The following is a 23,041-nucleotide window of genomic DNA, read 5'->3' on the forward strand; positions in this document are numbered from 1 at the left end:
TAAGGATGTATGCCTCACATACATTTCAGTGGACCTCAGGGGAAAGGTTTGTGCCCCAGAATGGCCTCAGAACTGATGCGACTTGGGGAGTGTAGGGAAAGATCAAATTAGCCAAGATGGCCTGGTCAGGCTCTCCCACCCCATGCCCTCTCACTCTCGCCCCACGTTTTATAATAATGATTCTATATCAGCTGAGATCACTTATAGCACTGCAGATGCACATTCCGAGATACTCGCTTGCCTGCAGCCTACTTTTGTTCTGTAAGCATATATAAGCTTCACTTGGCATGCCAGAGAGAGAGAGAGTTGGCTGTGCTGCTGGGGGGCTACGTTATGGCTGCATTATGGTGGTGAGGCTGCATTCAGGCTGTGTCTGCTGGGTCAACCACGAGAGGAGAGAATATAGCATGTCCATTGCTATGGTTTCTGTGCCATTCAGGAGAGAAGAAATGTGTTTGCAGTTCCTATGACTCCTTGAGTTTTCTTCCAGTTTCCCTGCTCGCACCTTGCCTACCCTGGGCTCAGTGAAGAGTGTACACAGTGAGATACAGCAAGATAGTTGGTGGAGTCAGCAGGATCAGTGAGACAGGGATATATCCACACTGGGGATAATTTGGCTCCAGAGAAGGTCAACTGGAGCTTTTTAGAAGTAAACAAATGTCTTAGATTAGGGAGGCAAAATTCAGTAGTGTAGACTCTTGAGTCAGATTTCTAGGCTTGAGATTCTGGCTTCACCTCTTGCAAAGATCTTGGACAACCTCCTAAACCTCTTTAAGCACACTTTGTAGAGTAACGATAATGATAAGATCTACTCCATCAGTCTGTTGTGAGGCTTCAATAAGTTAATCTGTGTAAAGCCCTGAGCCAGGTGTGTGGTGGGTTGTAAACATCTGATGAATTTCAGCTGCTGAATGCTTTCCATTTCTGTGGCCAGGCTGGGGGTCTCCTTGTCCCCAAATTTACTGAAACACAATGTATACGAGATATGCCTGGGGACCCATGTATTTGAAAAGTTCTCCATAGGAATTTATGGTGTGCACTCCTGGTTGAGGATTACTGCCTTTAATAAAGCAAGAAAAGAACATCACAAATGGTGCAGGAAGAGGGCTCAGGGGTAGTAAGATCTCTGTGCCCCCTTTACTGCTAGCTGGCAGGTAAGGAGACAGGTATGTGTGGGCCCTCACTTCCTAGTCACCTGAACCTCTTCTCTCTGTGGGCTTCGCAGCAGAGAGCCATGACCAGCCGACAGTGGATGAGGTGTGTCAAAGAGGGAAAGGGCAAGACTCAGAGAATTCTGGTTGATTTTCTCCAAATAGGTCAGACTGTGTCTCCTCAGTCCATTCCAACCACGAGTCTTGAAGTAAAGAATGGAGTGAATTGTGAACACAGTCCAGTGGATTTAAGCAAGGTGAGCAGAGATGTGGAAGTTGGCTCACAGGCCTAAGCATATCTCTTGTGGAGCCCAGAGTCCTGTTGCTGGAAGCTGGGTAAGCTTTGGCATTTCAATATCCTTTCTCCAGGACCAGAGCCCCTTCTGCATTAAAGGAGGCCCACCTGCTCATGTCTTCCTCCTTCTCTGTCCCAGAGAGGGCTGACTCATCAGTTTCCCCCCCAGATTCGACCTGCTGAAACCCACTAGCCACTGATAAACCACCCTGATGCACACCTCCTGCTGTTTCAGAATTATTTTCTGATACCTGCTCTCTAGGAGCACCTTCTTACCTCCAAGCTTTTATTTTTCAATTATCCTTATTTATTTACCTCCAAGGGTTTTGTGAAAACAATATTTTTGCTATTATCTCACAACTACTTTGTGGTTAAACTCTTTTTGGTGACTGACTTTGGTGTCTGAGGCCTCTCTCACAGTATCCAGGTCCCCCTGCAGCTCTTGGCTCAATCCTTGATCTCCCAGCTGCCAGCCTTTTCTTGCTCTGGTCTTTCCCTGACACTGTCTTTCCAAAACACAGATAGTATTATGTCACTTCTCAGCTCATGAGGTCCTCCGAAACCTCAGGCAAAGCATTCAGGTATTTAAAAATGGAAACAATTTGACCTGGAGTTTCAAAAACATTTACTTTGAGGATGCATGGCGTAATGGAATTCAAATCAGAACCCTAGATTTAAATTCTCTCTTTTAGAAGCTCGGTTGTCATGGGCAAGTCAACTTCATCTCTCTGGGTCTTGGTGGCTTCATTTTTTTAAATAAAGAATGAGTCTGATTGGCCAATCTTATCCACCATAGAGAGTTATTGTAAGGATTAAGTGAAGTAGTGTGAGAAAAATATATTAAATCATAAAATGATGCATGAATGTAAGTTGTGAGGAGGGTGATGGACGTGTGAGGTGATGGACGTGTGAGGTAATGGCTCCCACACTGTCGGGGTGCTTTTAAATTTTCAGGTGGACCTTCATTTTATGAAGAAAATTCCCACTGGGGCAGAGGCCTCGAATGTCCTGGTGGGAGAGGTGGACTCTCTGGACCGCCCCATTGTCGCCTTTGTGAGGCTATCTCCAGCTGTCCTTCTCTCAGGCCTGACAGAAGTGCCCATCCCAACAAGGTAAAGATGAGGACCACAAAGCACAGTCTAATGCACAGGTTTATATGTGCTCTAGTGGAAGAAACCCGGAGGCGGCAATGGCACCCCACTCCAGCGTTCTTGCTGGAGAATCCCATGGACAGGGGAGCCTGGTGGGCTGCCATCTATGGGGTCGGTCGCACAGAGTCGGACACGACTGAAGCGATTTAGCAGCAGCAGCAGCAGTGGAAGAAACCAGCTAATGCCAAAATGTAGGATTAATTAATTTGGGGATTGCTGTTTAAAATTCAGCAATGATCTCAGAAAACTGGGGAATATTTTATTAACCTCTGTGCAGAAGAAGTGTAAGACTTTAGAGGCTGTGACTATGCAGTTTCTATGACGTAGGAAATTGAGACTCAAAGAGCATTCTGAAGACATAGCAAGGACCACTTACTTGGGGTAGGGAGACTGTCTTGATCTCCCCGTTCTGCAGAGCTTTATCCCAAGGAGACATCTCTAAGTAAAGGTATCGATGTCTCTTTCCATAGTTCTGGCAGGATTTGTATGGTTTGCAAATATGTCCATATTTGTTCCAAAGCCTATTCATGCACTTTGAAGGTGGTGATTCAGGTGATTCAGAGTCCCATTAATTGTGGAATATTCAGATGTCTGGGACACAATTTAGACTCCTCTGCAGGGCTTGATCATTTCAATTGCCTTCTCCTTCTCCTCTCCCTATCATTTTCTTCTTAGAGCAATGAATGAGATTCAGATAATCTTGAATTTGCACTACAATGCCATGTTTTGAAAAAACATCCTTTCTAGAGCAAGGAATTGTGTCTATGGAAACCCTGAGAATTATAACCACATTATCGAATGGAATCGTACAGATAGCTTCTAATGACTACAACAGAGCTATTAGGTCAAGGCTACTCAGATTGCTCCATCATTAGTTTGCTTCCTTTTTTTGAAGTTACTATGATAAATTCTGTTTGATAGAAAAGAGAAATGTTATGTTGTTTAGAGAAGAAATTTCCTTGTATTTCCTTGTATAATTTCCTTTTCCTCACTTAATTTCATCCTTTTTGTGTGTTGCCAGGTTCTTGTTTATCCTCCTGGGTCCACAAGGGAAAGGTCAGCAGTATCATGAGATTGGCAGATCCATGGCCACCATCATGACCGATGAGGTATGCACACCACTTCTACTTTTCACGTGTTCATCTCATGAATATTTATTGAGTGTTCACTCTGTGCCAGGCAGTGTGCTAGTTGTTGGGGGTAAAACAATTATTGCTGGGAAGCAATGCAGGTCATGTTTTTGAGGACCAAGTCCTCTTGGATTTTTCTTCCTCTGTCATCTCTCCCTTTTGGAATAATCAAGGATGTAGAGAAATCTTTTTCTGGGAAAACTATTGCCAAGTAGGATACCAAATAGGAAAGATATTAAGGCTGACTTAACTTTCTAGGGAAGATAGTTAATGAAGTGTATCCAAGCTATTTACATAAAGAAACCTCACTCCCATTTCACGTAAATGAGACCAGTTGTCAGGGGGATGCTCTTGGGCATTGTTATGTGAATGCACTAGGGTTACTAGCCATTTCGGCTGCCCCTGCTACATCCCCGCTGAGGACTGTGCTGCTCAGGTAAGCTGTAAAGTAGGGCCTTGAAAAGGCATATGTCTAAGAGGCAAAGGGAGATGGGGCTGTGTTTTATCCGCCATCTTTGGTTGGAAGGCATATTTCATGGAGGACCTTTATTAGTAATTCCATCCAGTTTTTCTACCCGTCATGATCAGGAAAATTTCTTATGCATCTTGGCTTTTGTTCCATTCTTTGAGGAGATAACAGAATTACAAAACTTTAGAGCCATGTCTTATCTCTTTCTGCACTAATAGACATATATTTAGTTTTTTTTGACTCATCTTTAGATTCATTTTTAAAACTCTTTTATCCCTGTACTTCTTTAAGTGCTAAACTTATCTACATTTCAGAGCCCCTAGACAAAGATAAAAACCAAGAGGTTTTATCCATCTTTTACCATATCCATTGCTTATTGTTTAAGTCAAGTGACTTTCAGCTTTCCTGAGGATTTTTTCTTCTCTTAGATTTTTCATGATGTGGCTTATAAGGCAAAAGAGCGAGATGACCTCCTGGCAGGGATTGATGAGTTCCTAGACCAGGTGACGGTGCTTCCTCCAGGGGAGTGGGACCCCTCCATTCGAATTGAGCCACCCAAAAATGTCCCTTCCCAGGTAATGTATGCACATGAGCCAGTGGTGGCTTAGTGTCACTTACTGAGAGCCCACCGTGGACACAGCAAAGACCATGTTGGTGTATGCTAAATAAACTGAGATGTGGTTCTATTACAGGGTGCCTAGAATGTCAGAAGAGTAATAAAATATGAATATGCAGTAACGTCGATTGGCCAGGATTACCCTGGGGTGAATTTTAAGCCAACTTTTGGAGGATTGGTGTGAAATGGCAGAGGAGAGGAGGGGGCATTTCTTGGGAGTCTATTAAGAATGAAGCCATTAAATGAAAAGAGCTCGGTGCATAGAGAGTGCTTGAGAGGTTAAAGATAGAAAAAAACTTCTACTGTACACTGGTCCCTGGGCCAGGTGCTTTACTTATGCTAATTAAATCTCTCAGCAACATCTCCAAGTAGGTGTTGTTATTCTTTATTTAACAAATGAGGAATAAAAATACTATCTTCAAGGTTTTAAGGTAATGAGTACACATAGACAGATTTGCAACTTGAACTTAGGTCGTATCTTATGCCAAAGCCTTCACGTTTCTGTTTCTGGACAAGACAGAGGAGTCAGGTACCAGTGGAGAGGAAGAGAAATTATTTGTTGTCTTTTGTATTTTTCAGGAAAGTCAATAAACTGTCCCAAATCAGTAAATGCATCTGAAAGCTATAAGAAACACTTGGGTATTTGGGGGGCTGCTTTTGGATTCTCTCATGCTACCCTGACCCCCGCCATCTCCCACCATTCCACCCTGCCTACCTCCGCCATAGCAGGAAAGACAGAATAGGTGGTTGACTTTGCTAATTGTGTGGTCCTCTGTTAAAAGGAGAAAAGGAAAATGCCTGGAGTTCCAAATGGAAACATTTGCCACATAGAACCGGAGCCACATGGGGGCCACAGCGGGCCAGAGCTTCAGCGCACCGGGCGGTAAGTTCTGGAATATTTCACAGCTAATACTGCTTACTGGACAGAAGCTGTATAAAGAAATGAGTCATCTTTGCTTTCAGCCTTCTTCTCTATAGTATCTTTATTGACTGGGAATGACTTTTCAAATGGGACCACTGACAATAAGTATTACAATTCTATCAAATACTGTATCACTCATTCAAGTTTCTCAAACCACCTACCATGTTGTCTCACCTCCTATCCTTCCCACACATTGTTCTCCCTGATTTGAACATTTCTCCGCCTCTTCATTTCCAGGCTAACTGCTTCTTGTCCTTTGATTCAGCTTAGGTGTCCCTTTGGAGAGTCTTCTAAGACACTTTTTAGAGGAGGTTAGGTTATTCCTGCTGTGTGATATCACAGCTTGGAGCCCTGTCCCCTGCCCAGCTACTACCCTTAGCCCAGTCCCCTGTTATAGCCCTGGACATATTTTATTATTATTTCTTGATTTGATGTCTTTCCTGCCAGAAGGGTTTGTTCTCTAAAGGCGGGGACCCCATTATATTCCTAACACCAGTTCAGTGCCCTGCATAGAGTGGGTACACAATTATTATCTGACGAATGACTATTAGAATGATGACTGTTCTTTAGCACGAGTGGACACGGCATGGATAAATAGTAAATGGTTATTTTAAGTTAAGACATGGATAAATATTAAATGGTTATTTTAAGTTAAGAAACCCCTTGGGGTAGGGAAATAAGTACTATTTTAGGTGTGTCTGAGAATAGGCAACTTACTCTTCTGGGCCCAGATTTTAAGGACAGATGTCCAATGAGGAGGTTCTCTGGTAGATGAGGAAAGAGGGTCCCCAAGCTGGGATGTTTTATATTCCAGGTAGGAAGGTAGTACAAGAGAATGAGATTTGGGGTTGGAGCGGCATCCAGAGGTGTCCCCCACGTTGTGGGAAAAGGTTGGGATTATGGTTCTGGCATTGTAAGTTGTGCTTGTGTCTAAGAGTGTCTGCTGGGCAGAGACTCTCAGCACAGGACTCAGATGACGGAAAGGAACTTTAATGTGTACTCCAGTGCTTTCGCCTATTTTTTTCTTCCTTCCTTGAAGTTGCTTTCCTTATTTCTTTATCTTCAGTATTCTATCCAACAGAAACCCAACTTTGTTTGTTTTTTTGAATTGCAGAGAGTGTTAATTTTTCCACTCTCAAAAATTCAGGGACAGACAGGAGAGGAAACTGAGAAGCCGACAGAATAGCATTTAACTAGCAGTGTTGATGGGGAGAATTCATTCTGCCTGGAGGAATGTATTCAAGGGCGGAAGGATAACTGGGCTCTGGGAGGGATTACTGGAGGAAAGGAGGAGCCCTTTGATGGAAGGGATCATTGAAAAGAGGGATCAAGTTCCAGGAGTAAAGTTCATATTTTCTTTAAAGTTGGAGGAGGTCTGAGTTGTGGCAGAGGAGTCCTGGTATTGAGAAACATTTCAAAGGATACATTTGTCTTTAGAATAGTTTCCAGAATTGAGACTATCTTAAAGGAGGTGGTGCTTTTTTAAGGGGAAGAGTCTTGGGTATGGATTTGATAGAATTTCAAAGCTATGATTTATCCTTTTGAATACAAAGGGTGTTCACAACTCAGGACTGAGAGTTTGAAAGTAGTAGAAATGAGGCCAACAACTTTCCTTCAAACACATGATCTTTGCAGAGATGAGAGCTCAGCTTTCTTTTGGTTTCAAAAAGAGAATAAACTAGGGTCTCATGCTTTTTTAGAGGAGGGTCACTTACAATCAATTCCACATGGGGGTTTGGGAGCCCATTAGATTGGATCTATATCTATACCTGATACAGAATCTGGGAAATGGTGCCTGACATCCCCAAAGTAAAACCCATATAGCCAGGACCATCACACACTTAATCACCAGCCCCCAGTACCTTTACTCACAAGTTCAAATGGGGCTTGAGGACATTCTTCCATAATGCTGAGTGAGGAACTGCTAGAATTGACAAAGCTGAAAGCAAGGGTCATCTAGACTCAGAGCCTCACTCTATTTGATGTGCCTCTTCCTGAGCTCCAGAAGTTTCCCTTAGAGCCCTTAGGAAAAGACCTCAAGACACGTGACTTTCTTCTTCTTGTAGCTTTTTTAGCTCGTATTGGGGATCACAGTTCACAGTTCATGCCAACTCTGGCTCCTTTCCCAGTCTCAAAGTATGTAGGGGTGAATATGAACCTTCCTCTACAGATGGACATCCTAGAGTTTTCTGGACCTTCCTGGACTTCACAGACTAAAACCATATTAAGCTGGACTCTGTATTATTTGTACCTTTAGCTGTGTTTCTTTGAGGTGGTGCACAACCTGGGGATGCCATCCTAGTTGGATGGAGAGGTCCTTAAGATATGGTAGTATAGGCTCTAAGAAGGTAGGAGAGAAGGCAGAGTTGAGAACAGTCTGAGTTGTGTGTGATCTGACCTCCCAAGCCAGGGCTGAGACAGTGCCTTGGGCCTCCCTGATGTTGACGACAGGTCGTGACTCTGAGGCATTCCCATGTAGAGCAAAGAGCAAAGTCTGACTAGAGTTCCTAGGCCAGAAGCTTCACAGCACAGAGGATGCTCTGCTGAGGGTTTTCCCACATAGATTGGTATACCTCGTTGGAGAAGCCACTTTGGGGAAGGGTTGATGAAGAAAAGAATTGGGAGTTACTATCTCTATGATCCCAGCCCCACTTGAAACAGGTTTCTTTCCAGGCACAGCAGACAATTGGATGGCTGGCCTGTCCCTAAAACCTGGCTGGCCTGTCCCTAAAACCCTCCCCAGAGGGCTTCCTAATTGGCGCTCTAGAGCCTAGTGGCCCTCCCCACAGGTAAGTCCTTTCTGGCTTCAAGTGTAAATTTGTGGCCCTGTGTGCCTCCTGCTGCCCCAAACTTGGACATCAAGGATAGTATTGAAAGGGAAAGGAAGTCTCAAATATGTGGAGGAAAGCATCCATGTCTGATTATTGTCTGTGCCAGATAACTTGATTAGGGTCTGTATGAGTGGGGAATGAGACAGATTCCAAAACAGGATTTGAAATCATTTTGTTAATTTATATTATACCATCAATAGGAGCCTCAGATCTTTTCTCTCCCCTTTCAATCACTGCTAGGCAGACAGCTGTCCTTCCTTTCTATGGCTTCTTATAAATTCATTTCACATAAATCTTTTGCCTGTTACTCATAGACACTCCTCCTGAATAATGAGCCTCGTACATCCAGGAGGACCAATCATGGCAGCATCGTAGGGTGAGGTTCACTGCTGCAGAAGGTTATTCTCCCAGAATAATACCCCTCAGAGGAAGGTCATTGGTGTTTGGGAGGTAATGCTATGTTGGCTAAGGATCTGGAAAATCTTGTTGCCCTGGATTAATTGTGGCTGCTCATAAGGTCCTTGAGGGGCTATCTCCTCAGAGGGGAAAGCAAGACCAAGTGACATTTTATTACAGACTGTAACTTGGGTCCCAAACCCTGAGGTGGAACTCCCATGCTCTAGGTTAGACCCTGTAGATAGCTCCTTACCTCAGCGAGGCCTGCCAGACAGGCTAAAACCAAAGCAGGTCACAAGGCCGACTTTGCCTCTCTCCTCTAAACCCAGGCCCAGACTGTGCTGTTACTGCCGTAGGTTGAGGAAGAGTAAATTCCAACTATGCCCTGCAAACCAGAAGAGGAAGTGGGTCAGATAAAAGAGTGTGTGCCCTGTGTCCATCTGCATACCCATTTGACCTGGCTAGATGAAAGAGGGAGCTTTTATTTTGCTTTAAATTGGAGTGTAATCGCTTTACAATGTTGCGTTAGTTTCTGTTATACAACAGCTATGAATCAGCTACATGCATGCATGTATTCCCTCCCTCTTGAGCCTCCCCCTACCCCGACTACCATTCTACCCTTCTAGGTCATCACAGGGCACCAAACTAAGCTCCCTGTGCTGTATAGGAGCTTCCCACTAGCTGTCTATTTTACACACGGTGGTATGTCTATGTCAAAACTACTCTCTCAGTTCATCCCACAGAGAGTGAGCTTTTGAATGGAGAAGGAGAGCTGGCTCGGCCTTCTCCTCTGGCATACAGATCCCAGGCCTCATAGGACACCTCTAGGCTCCTGAGCACAGAGAAAGAAAGAGCTAGCTAAGCCTCCTTTCATGAGAGAGTAGATTGGTGTTTTTTAGTTTTTAGTATAGAACATTTCAAACATAAACAAGAAGAGAGGACACTGTAATGAACCCCCATGTGCCCATCTCTGCTGCTGCTGCTAAGTCACTTCAGTTGTGTCCCACTCTGTGCGACCCCAGAGACGGCAGCCCACCAGGCTCCCCCGTCCCTGGGATTCTCCAGGCAAGAACACTGGAGTCGGTTGCCATTTCCTTCTCCAGTGCATGAAAGTGAAAAGTGAAAGGGAAGTCGCTCAGTCATGTCCGATTCTTAGCGACCCCATGGACTGCAGCCCACCAGGCTCCTCCGTCCATGGGATTTTCCAGGCAAGAGCACTGGAGTGGGCTGCCATTGCCTTCTCCAGTGCCCATCAATAGTTACCAACATTTTGCCAATCTTGTTTCGTCTGTTTCTTCACTACTTGTTTTATTTTTATGTTTTCTAGATTATTTTAAGCCAAATCACCAGTTACATGTCATTTCACCTGTAACTACTTGAGCAGGTATCTCTGTTCGATAAGGACATTTTAAAAAACAGCTATCATCCCGTTATGAAATCTAATAAAATTAACAATAGTTCTTTACATTGTCTCACGCTTAGTCCATATTCACCTTTCTGTGACTGTCTTGGCAACATCCTTTTAAAGTTTGTTTGACACAGGATCCAGTGGAGGTTTGCACTGCATTATTATGTTCCTGTTCTATAACAGGCCTCCTCCTCTTTTTTTTTTTTTCCCTATGCCATTCATGTGTAGAAGAAAGTAGGTAATTTGGCCTATAGAATGCTGAATGACTCTCTTCAATGACTGCACTCTTTAAAAATTGCCCGTCTGTACATACTCCTCCTTCTTGGTGTAGGACATCTCATTCTTGATCTTTCTCGTCCTTGGGAAGCGAAGAGGGATCTTGAAGTCCTGCCACCAAGTCCTATTGATTCTGCTTCCTAATTGGCACCCGATTCTCTTTCCAACCCACGGCCTTCAGCCCTGCCCCATGTTCCATTCATGACTCTCTCACTGGAGTGATCCTTTCAGAATGCCTGCTTACTTATGCTGCTTCCCTGTTTAAAGTCCTTCACTGCTTGACACACTGTTGGGATAAATTCCTGATTCTTTTTTATAAGGTCCTTTGTGACTTAGCTTTTCCATCATCTCTAGCCTTGTCTATTGATATTACCTCTCACATTGCCTTATCCAGTCATAACTCTTTCAGCACCTTGAACGAGCCAAGCACTCTCACCTCTAGGCGCCATCCACGCCAGCCCCTCTGCCTCATCTGGTACTCCTGGTCCATTCTCGAGTCCCAGCTGAAACACCCTCCCTGTTCTTTGCAGCCATGGCACCCTCACAACACTGTCTGTCCCCTGTGCCAGACTGTTCACCCTAGAGAGAAAGGGCTGTGTTTGCCTTGCTACTGTTGTGTCTCCAACACCTGACACAGTGCTTGGCATGAAGTATCTGTTACTACTTGGCAACTGCATGAATGATTATGCTGATTTCTTGAGTAAGATGGGTAGTTCAGAGTAAGAATATACGTGTCAGTTCAGTTCAGTTCAGTTCAGTCGCTCAGTCGTGTCCGACTCTCTGCGACCCTATGAACTGCAGCATGCCAGGCCTCCCTGTCCATCACCAACTCCTGGAGTTCACTCAAACTCATGTCCATTGAGTCGGTGATGCCATCCAGCCATCTCATCCTCTGTCATCCCCTTCTCCTCCTGCCCCCAATCCCTCCCAGCATCAGAGTCTTTTCTAGTGAGTCAACTCTTTGCATGAGGTGGCCAAATTACTGAAGTTTCAGCTTTAGCATCATTCCTTCCAAAGGAATCCCAGGGCTGATCTCCTTTAGAATGGACTGGTTGGATCTCCTTGCAGTCCAAGGGACCCTCAAGAGTCTTCTCCAACACCACAGTTCAAAAGCATCAATTCTTCGGTGCTCAGCTTTCTTCACAGCCCAACTCTCACATCCATAAGTGACTTCTGGAAAAACCATAGCCTTGACTAGACAGACCTTTGTTGGCAAAGTAATGTCTCTGCTTTTCAATATGCTATCTAGGTTGGTCATGACTTTCCTTCCAAGGAGTAAGCGTCTTTTAATTTCATGGCTGCAGTCACCATCGGCAGTGGTTTTGGATAGGGGCTTTTTATCTAGAAAACATATAATAAAACTAACAGATTTAATACCATGATAGTTTTGTTCATTGCTTCCTAACAGCTCTGAATTTGAAGTTTGAAGCTAATACTTCATTTCATGTTAAATTTTGGGAACTTTTTATTGAATGGGTGTTATGCATAGCAAATTAATTATTTTTATGCTTGGGATAACCATTCAAATTCATGCCTTTGATTGCAAATAGACTCCATGTTGGAACATGGCCAGAATCCATGCTGGCCCCAGAAAGATCTCTTGTGCTTGGGGTCAAATTGAAGCCAAATATTAACCTCCATACAGAGCACATTGGAAGTGCTTTCGAATGTGCTCTGTTGACTTGCTTTAGTGGGAGAGGGACTGCATTAGACACCTGTCTGCCATGTTTCTGCAGGCTTTTTGGGGGCTTGGTGCTGGACATCAAGCGGAAGGCCCCCTGGTACTGGAGCGACTACCGGGATGCCCTCAGCTTACAGTGTTTGGCCTCCTTTCTGTTCCTGTACTGTGCCTGCATGTCACCTGTCATCACCTTTGGGGGATTGCTTGGAGAAGCCACCGAGGGGCGCATAGTAAGAACTTTTGCCACTTCTAATGGTCCCAAATGACAGTAAAAATATTATGAAGGCAGCCAAGTCTACTGGGAGGAAAATTCCCTGGGCGTGGACTGAAGAGATTGGTTTCTTCCTGCTGAATTACATAGTCTTCTGACTTCACGCCAATGAGCAACACCACTCTCCCTTTAGAACAGACCCTCTTCTGCCTGCATATCAATTTTGGGATTGCCCTGTTGTATTCCCCATTGCTCCAAGGATGAAAATTATATATTGATGTCATCTGAAAATAAGATTTAAGGTGACTCTGTATGTATGACAACCCATAATGTGAATGGTATCATTGTGCTTTCTATGTATATTTATAAATAATGAATTGAGTTGTGCATAGTAGACTTGTTAAGGAGTCATATGTAGATAGACTTGGGGATCTAAATTATTGAAGCAGTATCCATTTACAAGAGGACTAGACTATGTACATATCACTCTTGCTGAGACAAAATACAAACAAGTGGCTTGTCAGGTGCATTGGAGAGCTAAGTTAAGAATGTATATAACCCTGTGTCCCTCATTTCAGATGGGCTGTGGACTCTGATGATTTTTTTCCCTCTGTAGAGTGCGATTGAATCCTTGTTTGGAGCCTCCATGACTGGGATCGCCTATTCCTTGTTTGCCGGCCAGGCTCTTACCATCCTGGGAAGTACTGGGCCAGTGCTTGTGTTTGAAAAGATTTTGTTCAAATTCTGCAAGTAAGATATTTGGTTTTCTGAAAACCCTATCTGGATGTGTTAGCTTGCTATTAGGTTTGAATGTTAGGGTCCTACTAGAGTGTCAGCAGGCAAAAGCGTCCTGTGGCCTGTCACCCTGCCCCCAGGTAGGACCATACCTAAAATAGCACATCTCCTGGCCCTGAGAGCTTTATGAATGTCCCTCAACTTTTGACTTTTTTGACTTTTTATCTTTAAAAGCACTTTCCCTAGCTAATCCAAACTCCTAATGAAAGTTTCCTAATGAAAACTCAATTTCCATTTCCAGTCAATTTTTCTTTTAAAAAAGTTAATTTTTTAATTGTGTGGATTTTTAAAAATTTTAAATTCGAGTGTAGTTGAATTACAATATTGTGTTAGTTTCAGTTGTAAGCAAAGTGATTCAGTTATACATATACCTATATTCATTCTTTTTCAGTTTCTTTTCTCATATAGGTTATCATGGAATATTGAGTAGAGTTCCCTGTGCTATATAGTAGGTCCTTGTTGGTTATCTGTTATATATATGTGTGTATGTCCATCCCAAACTCCTGATTTATTTCTCCCTCTGCATGATTCCCCTTAGGTGGCCGTAAGTTTGTTTTTGATATCTCTAAGTCTGCTCCAGTCAATTTTTAATTTGAGTTAATACTCGCCCTTTATATTCTGATTGTTGGTGGGGAGTCAGCAATACCCTCATTTTCCTGAAAATCTTTCTCTCTTGTGTATTAGAAGTAGGAGCACGTGGAGCAAGGACCAGCTCTTCCTCCTCAACTGTAGGGAGAGGATCTTAACCACATCGGGCAGGAACGGCAGAAGTGGGCAGTGGACAGTTTGCTCCTCCTCCACTGTCCCTGTCCTTGCTGTGGGAAATACTACCTGTAAAGCAAATCTTTGTCACAATGGTCCCAAGACAGCCTTCAGGAGTAAAGTGCAGTCAGAATTAGGGACAAATTAGCTTGCAGTACTGGAACTGACAATAGCAGATGAATTAACCACATTTCTGACCCTTGCCTGTAATGCAGTGGGTCAGAATGTAACGCCATTCACTGACTTTTGATGAACTTTGGTCTTGTTTCAGAGACTACGCTCTTTCATACCTCTCCCTGCGAGCTTGTATTGGACTGTGGACTGCCTTCCTATGTATTGTCCTTGTGGCAACTGATGCCAGTTCCCTTGTCTGCTACATTACTCGCTTCACTGAAGAAGCGTTTGCCTCCCTGATTTGCATTATTTTCATCTATGAAGCAATAGAAAAGCTGATTCACCTGGCAGAGACCTACCCCATCCACATGCATAGCCAGCTGGACCACCTTAGCCTGTATTAGTGAGTATGCTTCTGCTTCTTTTATTTTTTAAAAACTAAAGTGAAGGGCCTGAGTATAATGGCTGAGGTAGCATGCCATGCGGGACTTGTAGCTTCTGTTAAGGAAGTGTGTTGGCCCTCTGGGAAACAGAGCTTGAACATGAATGTGGAGACCTGGGGGTCTGCCAGAGGAGAATAGTCAAAAGTGATGATGGGGGAACTTCCCTGGTGGACCATTGGTAAAAACTCCACCTTCCAAAGTGCAGGGTGTGGGTTCAGTCCCTGGCCAGGGAGCTAAGATCCCACATGCCTCACAGCCAAAAATCCAAAACATAAAAGAGAAGAATATTGTAATAAATTCAACAAAGACTTTTAAAATTACCCACATAAATTTTTTTAAGATAATGATGGGGAAGATAGATTAAGAGAAAGAATCAGAGAGGACTTGAGAAATGCTTTCCAGAGTATGTCTTTTGGGTCCAGGCACTGAGACAAAAATAGACTGCAAGTGTAGCAAGGAGAATTCAAGTTAGTTGTTGGGAAGAACTTCTTTTTGCAAAAACTTGTGAGGCTTTGGACCACATCACATTCTCTGTGAGTATATATAGGCTACTCTTAGGAATCATTAGGTAGAAAATATTAATAATTCCTTATAGATCCATAGGTCTCTTACTCTGTATCCAAAAGGTCTAGAAATCTACTTTGTTGTTCAGTTGCCAAATTGTGTCCAACTCTTTGCAGCACCATGGACTGCAGCATGCCAGGCTCCCACGTCCTCCACTATCTCCCAGAATTTGCTCAAATTCATGTCCACTGAGGCAGTGACGCTACCTAACAATCTCATCCTCTGTTACACCTTCTCCTCCTGCCTTCAGTCTTTCCGAACATCAGGGTCTTTTCCAGTGAGTCAGCTCTTTGCATCAGATGGCCAAAATATTGGAGCTTCAGTATTAGCATCAGTCCTTCTAATGAATATTCAGGACTGATTTCCTTTAGGATTGACTGGTTTCATCTCCTTACTGTCCAAGGGACTCTTAAGAGTCTTCTCCAGCACCACAATTTGAAAGCATCAATTCTTCAGTGCTCAGTCTTCTTTAAGGTCCAACTCTCATGTCTGTACATGACTATTGGAAAAACCATAACTTTGACTATACGGACCTTTGTCAGCAAAATGGTGTCTTTGCTTTTTAATATACTGTCTAGGTTTGTTATAGGTTTCCTCCAAGGAGCAAGTATCTTTTAATTTCATGGCTGCAGTCACCATCTGCAGTGATCTTGGAACCCAAGAAAATAAAGTCTGTCACTGCTTCCACTTTTTCCCTATTTGCCATGAAATGGTGGGACTGGATCTTCATTTTTGAATGTTGAGCTTAAAGCCAGCTTTTTCACTTTCATCAAGAAGCTCTTTAGTTCCTCTTCACTTTTTGCCATTAGAGTGGTATCATATGCATATATGAAGTTGTTAATATTTCTCCTGGCAGTCTTGATTCCAGCTTATGATTCATCCAGCCCAGCATTTCGCATGATGTACTCTGCATAGAAATTAAATAAGCAGGGTCACATATAGCTTTGATGTACTCCTTTCCCAGCTGGGAACCAGTTAGTTGTTCCGTGTAAGGTTCTAACTGTTGCTTCTTGGTCTGCTAAGGTGGTCTGCTATTCCCATCTCTTTAAGAATTTTCACCAGTTTGTCATGATCCACATAGTCAAGGGCTTTCACATAGTCAGTGAAGCAAGTAGATGCTTTTCTGGAATTTCTTTGCTTTCTCCACGATTCAGTAAACGTTGGCAGTTTGATCTTTTGTTCCTCTGCCTTTTCTAAACCCAGCTTTTCTCAGTTCATGTATTGTTGAAGCCTAACTTGAAGGATTTTTGAGCATAACTTTACTAACTTGCAAAATGAGGGCAATTGTCCAGTAGTTTGAACTGGACACTTTCTTTGGCACTGCCCTTCTTTGGGACTGGGATTAAAACTGACCTTTTCCAGTCCTGTGGTCACTGCTGGGTTTTCCAAATTTCCTGACATATTGAGTGCAGTACTTTAACAGCATCATCTTTTAGGATTTGAAATAACTCAACTGGAGTTTCATCACTCTACTAGCTTTCTTTGTAGTAATGCTTCCTAAGGCCCACTTGACTTCACACTCCAGCATGTCTGGCTCTACGTGAGTGCCCACACCATCATTGTTATCCTGGTCGTTAAGACCTTTTTTTAATATGGTTCTGTGTTTTCTTGCCACCTCTTCTTAATCTCTTTTGCTTCTGTTAGGTCCTTACTTTTTGTGTCCATTATCATGCACATCCTTGCATGAAATATTCCCTTGATATCTCCAGTTTTCTTGAAGAGATCTCTAGTCTTTCCACTCTATTATTTTCCTCTTTTTTTTTGGTACTGCTTAAGAAGGCTTCTCATCTCTCCTTGCTATTCTCTGGAATTCTGCATTCAGTTGGATATATCGTTTCCTTTCTCCCTCGCTTTTTCCTTCTCTTCTTTCCTCAGCTATTTGTAAAGCCTCCTCACACAACCACTTTGCCTTCTTGCATTCCTCTTTAGGATGGTTTTGGTCACTGCCTCCTGTACAGTGTTACAAACCTCTGTCCTTGGTTCTTCAGGCACTCTGTCTACCAGATCTAATCCCTTGAATCTATTTATCACCTCCACTGTATAATCATAAGGGATTTGATTCAGATCTTACCTGAATGGCCTAGTATTTTTCCCTACTTTATTCAATATAAGACTGAATTTTACAATAAGAAACTAATGATCTGAGCCACATTCAGCTCCAGGTCTTGTTTTTACTGACTGTATAGAGCTTCTCCATCTTACGCTGCAAGGAATATAATCATTCTGATTTCAGTATTGACCATCTGGTGATGTCCATGTGTTGAGTCACCTCTATGTTGTTGGAAAGAGGGTGTTTGCTATGTCTAGTGTGTTCTCTTGACATAGCTCTGTTAGCCTTCGCCCTGTTTCATTTTGTACTCCAAGGCCAAACTTGCCTGTAACTCCAGGTATCTCTTGACTTTCTCCTTTTGTATTCCAATCCCCTATGATGAAAAGAACACTCCAGTATTCTTGCCATGAGAACCCCATGAGCAGTATGAAAAGGCAAAAAGATATGACACTGGAAAATGAGCACCCCCCAGGTCAGAAGGTGTCCAATATGCTACTGGAGAAGAGTGGATGGCATTTACTAATAACTCCAGATAGAATGATGCAGCTGGGCCAAAGCAAAAACAACACTCAGTTGTGGATATGTCTGATGGTGAAAGTAAAGTCCGATGCTATAAAGAACAATATTGTATAGGGACCTGGAATATTAGGTCCATGAATCAAGGCAAATTGGATGTGTGGTTAAGCAGGAGATGGTAAGAGTGAACATCGCTATCTTAGAATCAGTGAGCTAAAATGGACAGGAATGAGTGAATTAATTCAGATGACCATTATATCTACTACTGTGGGCGAGAATCCCTTAGAAGAAATGGAGTAGCCCTCATAGTCAGTGAAAGAGTATGAAATGCAGTACTTGGGTGCAAACTCAAAAATGACAGAATGATCTTGGTTCATTTCCAGGGCAGGCCATTCAGCATCATAGTGATCCAAGCCTATGCCCCAAACAATAATGCTGAAGAAAAGTTGAGTGATTCTCTGAAGACCTACATGACTTTCTAGAACTAACACACACACACAGAATCTACTTACTTACCTAGATTTCAACTTTTTTTTTTCCACTTATTCAATATAGTTTGGCTAAGTTGAAAAAAAGATAGTTTCACTGTGTCTTCATCCTTCTAGGAGAGTCTGGTCCTGTAAACATTTCTTCTTGGGAATCGTGTACTCTGAATTATGACTAAAGAGAATTCTCCCTATCCTTTAGCTTTGTACATCAAGTTCCCTCCGTTCTGGTTGTACCATTCTGATGTGGAAGGTCTGGTTGTGAAGTGAACAATATCAGTCTGAAACTGCCTGAGCAGAAGGCACACTGTGTGGAGATGCCTGCCAGCCAGCCTCAATACACTTTTCTAGATTCTAGCTATCCCTTATTCACACTTTAAAAATAACTCCTTAAATATGTATTAGAATTTAAAAATTATTTTATTACGAAGTAATCACCGTCAGGGAATATAATCTTTGAAACCTAGTGGATTTCTGATTGGCATTGGAGGAAGGTTCACTCTTTGACCTTTTTTAATCATTAATTTATTCATTTAACAAATATTCATTGAGCACCTACTATGTGCCCAGCACTGTTTAGAGCCTGGAAACATAGCAGTGAACATGACAGACAAAAGTTCTACCCTCATGAGTTTATGTCCAAGTGGGAGAAGACAGACAAAAGTGACCAGCTCTGGATTGTGTAGGCTTTGGATTTGGATACCGAAATTCTTTGTTAACAAAGCTCAAGACAGTATTTTCTTTAAAAACTAATTTTGTTTATTTTTGGCTGTCTGGGTCTTCGTTGCCGCTCAGGCTTTCTCCAGTTGCAGAGGCCTGGGGTTACTCTTGATGTGGTGTGCAGGCTTCCCGTTGTGGCGGCTTCCCTTGTGGAGCAGACGCTCCTGTCCGAGCAGGCGTCAGTAGTTGCGGCACACAGGCTCGGTAGTGGTTCCTGGGCTCTAGAGCACAGGGTCGATGGTTGTGGTGCACAGGCTTAGTGGCGCCTTGGCATGTGGGATCTTCCTGGATGAGGGACTGAACCGGTGTCTCCTACATTGGCAGGCAATTCTTTACCACTGAGTCACCAGGGAAGCGCCAAGATAGTATTTTTTTTTAACATTTCAGTTGCATTCCACTGTTGATTCATATTGCAGGCAGATTCTTTACATCTGAACCACCAGGGAAGCCCTTTATAAAGCTGCTGCTGCTGAGTCACTTCAGTCGTGTCCGACTCTGTGCGACCCCATAGACAGCAGCCCACCAGGCTACCCTGTCCTTGGGACACTGGAGTGGGTTGCCATTTCCTTCTCCAATGCATGAAAGTGAAAAGTGAAAGTAAAGTCGCTCAGTCGTGTCCGATCCTCAGCGATCCCGTGGACTGCAGCCTTCCAGGCTCCTCCGTCCATGAGATTTTCTAGGCAAGAGTACTGGAGTGGGTTGCCATTGTCTTCTCCATTTATAAAGCTAGAACTCCCCAATTCTTTAAGTGATTTTATGGTAATAGGTGTGTAACTGATTTTTTAATAGAGTTAATTTTTTGAGAGCAAATTTTAGGATAACAGCAGAATTGAGCACAAAGTACAGACAGTTCTCGTATACCTCCTGGCCCCCACCGTGCTAGTCTCCCCCACTATCAGCATCCATCACCAGAGTGACATGTTTGTTGCAGTCAATGACACATCATGATTACCTATAACCCAGAGTTTACATTAGGGTTCACTCCTGGAACTGTATATTCTGTGGGTTTTGACACACGTATAGTGACATATCTGCCGTTATAGCATCCTACTGAATAGTTTCTCTGCCCTAAAAATCCTCTGTGCCCTGCCTGTTCATCCCTCCCCCTCACCCCAATCTCTGGCAACCACTGATCTTCTTACTCCATAGTTTTGCCTTTCCTACTGTGTCATATAGTTGTAATCATACAGCACGTAGGCGTTTCAGATTGGCTTTATTCACTTCATAATATGTGCTTAAATGTCTTCTTTGTCTTCTTGTGGCTTGGTAGCTCATTTCATTTTAGCAGTGAATAACAGTCCATTGTCTAGAGGTACTACCGTACACACATTCACCTTCTGAAGAACATTTTTGTTGTTTCCAAGTTTGGAACTGATCTTTTTAATACATAAATATAGTACTTTATGGCTTTCTCTGTTTTTGCTTTGTTGATTTCCTTCTATTGTTATTACCTATTGAGATATTTTTGAATTTTAATCCTGTCACACTACATCCTTAGAAGGCATGCTTGGCAGAATCAGAGGTGAAACCAAGTTGCTGGGAACGGCCAAGTCAGCTGAGTATACTGGGAGCCGCTACGGGCGTGCAGCCTGCTGGGACTGGGAAGCAACATGGTGGCCAGTGGGACAGGTCTGGCCTGCTCTGGTTTGGATGCAACATGAGGCCGGGAAGCCAGGGAATGACCAGGAGAGTAGATATTACCAGGGAGAATGCTTTACAATCAGGCTCTGATTTTAAAGCAAGAATGTGATAGGGGTTTAAGGTACAAAATATTTAGGCTTGGGGAGGCTAGTAAGAGCTGAATGGGGTATCCCATCCTCCTTGCTATGTAGAATGAATTTTGTAGGAAGAGCCCAAAAGATAGAAACTAAGCAAGGGAATTACCACATCAGATGCCTAACTTGTCAGCACAGTATCTGAAGACCCACATGCTGATTTGAGCCCAATTTTAGTAATGACTGACTGAAAAATCAGGGTATAGTTGGGTCTCAATGAATAGGACCAACCTCAAGGATCTGAAGCGGGCAAAGGAGAAATAGCACGGGCTTTGGCAATGCCTATGGCCCTGTCATGGCTCAGAATATTTACTTGAATACTCGGCTACTTCTCTCAGGACTGTTTCTTCTCTTCCCCTCAGCTGCAGGTGTACCCTCCCAGAGAATCCAAACAATCACACTTTGCAGTACTGGAAGGACCACAACATCGTGGTAACAGAAGTCCACTGGGCCAACCTGACTGTTAGTGTAAGTCTGGGCGCTGCCAGGCAGCTCAGCCTTCTGGCCACTGGGCTTGTGCGGTCCTTCTAGGTAGAAGTGGGGAGCCCTTCAGTAAACTCTGGTGTTGATAGAAATAAAGCTTTTGGGCTTTGTTTTTTTAGGACACAATTCTTAACTGACTTTCCTTTCCCTTTGGAATTCTCTTGTACACAAAGGAAAAGGAAGATGACCTCGCACCTCTTTCCCACACACGTCCTGCCCAGTGACCCTACAACGAGGATGTGTGGGAGTGAAATCAGGGAGGATCAGGGGACAAATCCAGATTTTGTGGGGGCTCGAAGAACATTCAAGTTTGGAAGTCCTCTGTAATAAAAACAGTGCAATAGCTGGGGCCATCCCAGAACCTCATGTTTGCTCAGGACAGTTCTGATTTCATTTACAAAAGTGTCTTAGTTAGGACCATAAGCAGTCACCCAAAATGCAAACAAGAGCCCACGGCTGCACGGAGGGCAGGTGGAGGCTACAGGCAGCCTCCATGTCCCAGCAACCCTAGGATGACAGTGACAGTTAGGAGACAGCAGCTGTTTCCGCTCTCGTGCCTGCCTTTCATCACCCAGAATGTCTATTCCTCCAGGAGTGCCAGGAGATGCACGGAGAGTTCACAGGCTCTGCCTGCGGCCACCACGGACCCTATACTCCTGACGTGCTCTTTTGGTCCTGCATTCTCTTCTTCACCACCTTCATCCTTTCCAGCACCTTGAAGACGTTCAAGACGAGTCGCTATTTCCCAACCAGAGTAGGTAGCACACTCTTGCATTTCTTTTGTGTTAGACTTCTAATCTCACAGAACCCGTTCTCAGCCTCCATGCTGCTTATGAGTACATTGACTGGTGCAGAGCTCCAAAAGACCTGATTCTGGAGGCCGTGGCCGTCTCTTCTTCCTGTGTCAGCCTCTTTCATAGATGTGTGGTGTAGGATGAGGGGTTAATACCTAAGAATTTTTGATTGAAAATTGTCCGGTGAGTTTAAGGGGGTCATCGTGTTCAGTTACATCTCATTTCCAGAATGCTGGGGTATGTCGCAAGCAGTAGCTGGAACTGGCACCTGAAGACAGTACATTGGGATGATTGCCTAGGATGTGTAGGGGACCCCAGAGTCTCCTTTTGGGGGTGACTAGTAATAGCTTGTGGAATCACTGGGCACATTGACTGCAGCAGCCAAAACACTCTTGACTTGGTTTGCACGATGATTTGAAGCTTCAACTGCCTCTCCCTGACGCAGACAGCATTGTTGTTTCATGACTGGTTTGGGCGGGGTGGAATTAGAGGCCAAGCAGGGCGGAGAAGCCTAGTAGGTTACAGTCCACAGGGTCGCAAAGAGTCGAACACGACTGAGCGACTTCACCTTCACCTTACAGAGGGAATAAAGGTATCTTTGCTTTGAGGAGGAGCTAAGATCAGGAGGAAATGGTGTTTTTTCTGTGTGTGAGGCTTTTATCAGTCAGATATGCAAAGCAGGATGTGTGAATGAGTGGGGGTATCAGTTGATAAGACATTTTCTGTGTATACATTCAAGACAGCGACACAGTCTTAGATGTCAGTGGTTAAGGGAAGGTGCATGGAGGGCAGGTGGAGGCTGCAGTTCTAAATAAGTAATTTCTAAAGAAGTTGTTATTTCTGGTCTGGACATACAATGACAGGTGGCAGTTGTGTACTGAATAACTTGCTACTTGCTCACGCTTGGCTGAAGTGAAATAGGGGATGCAAAAGAAGCTTAAAATGTTGTCTCTGTAACAGATACACACACTACTATATATAAAATAGATAAACAAGGACCTGC

General features: G+C 43.6%; 1 protein-coding gene across 1 annotated transcript in view; it reads left to right on the plus strand.

The window, feature by feature from the left end:
- SLC4A8 (solute carrier family 4 member 8) overlaps positions 1–23,041 on the plus strand; it is a 76,315-nt gene that overhangs the window by 31,970 nt on the left and 21,304 nt on the right. The window contains exons 7-16 of the mRNA XM_040234169.1: positions 1,317–1,408; positions 2,401–2,558; positions 3,619–3,706; positions 4,625–4,771; positions 5,595–5,695; positions 12,382–12,556; positions 13,154–13,287; positions 14,366–14,611; positions 21,124–21,229; positions 21,837–21,998. Coding sequence (XP_040090103.1) covers positions 1,317–1,408; positions 2,401–2,558; positions 3,619–3,706; positions 4,625–4,771; positions 5,595–5,695; positions 12,382–12,556; positions 13,154–13,287; positions 14,366–14,611; positions 21,124–21,229; positions 21,837–21,998 — 1,409 coding nt within the window. The remainder of the gene's footprint in view (positions 1–1,316; positions 1,409–2,400; positions 2,559–3,618; positions 3,707–4,624; positions 4,772–5,594; positions 5,696–12,381; positions 12,557–13,153; positions 13,288–14,365; positions 14,612–21,123; positions 21,230–21,836; positions 21,999–23,041) is intronic.

This window comes from Oryx dammah, unplaced genomic scaffold (assembly GCF_014754425.2).
Source record: "Oryx dammah isolate SB20612 unplaced genomic scaffold, SCBI_Odam_1.1 HiC_scaffold_29, whole genome shotgun sequence".
NCBI lineage: Eukaryota > Metazoa > Chordata > Mammalia > Artiodactyla > Bovidae > Oryx > Oryx dammah.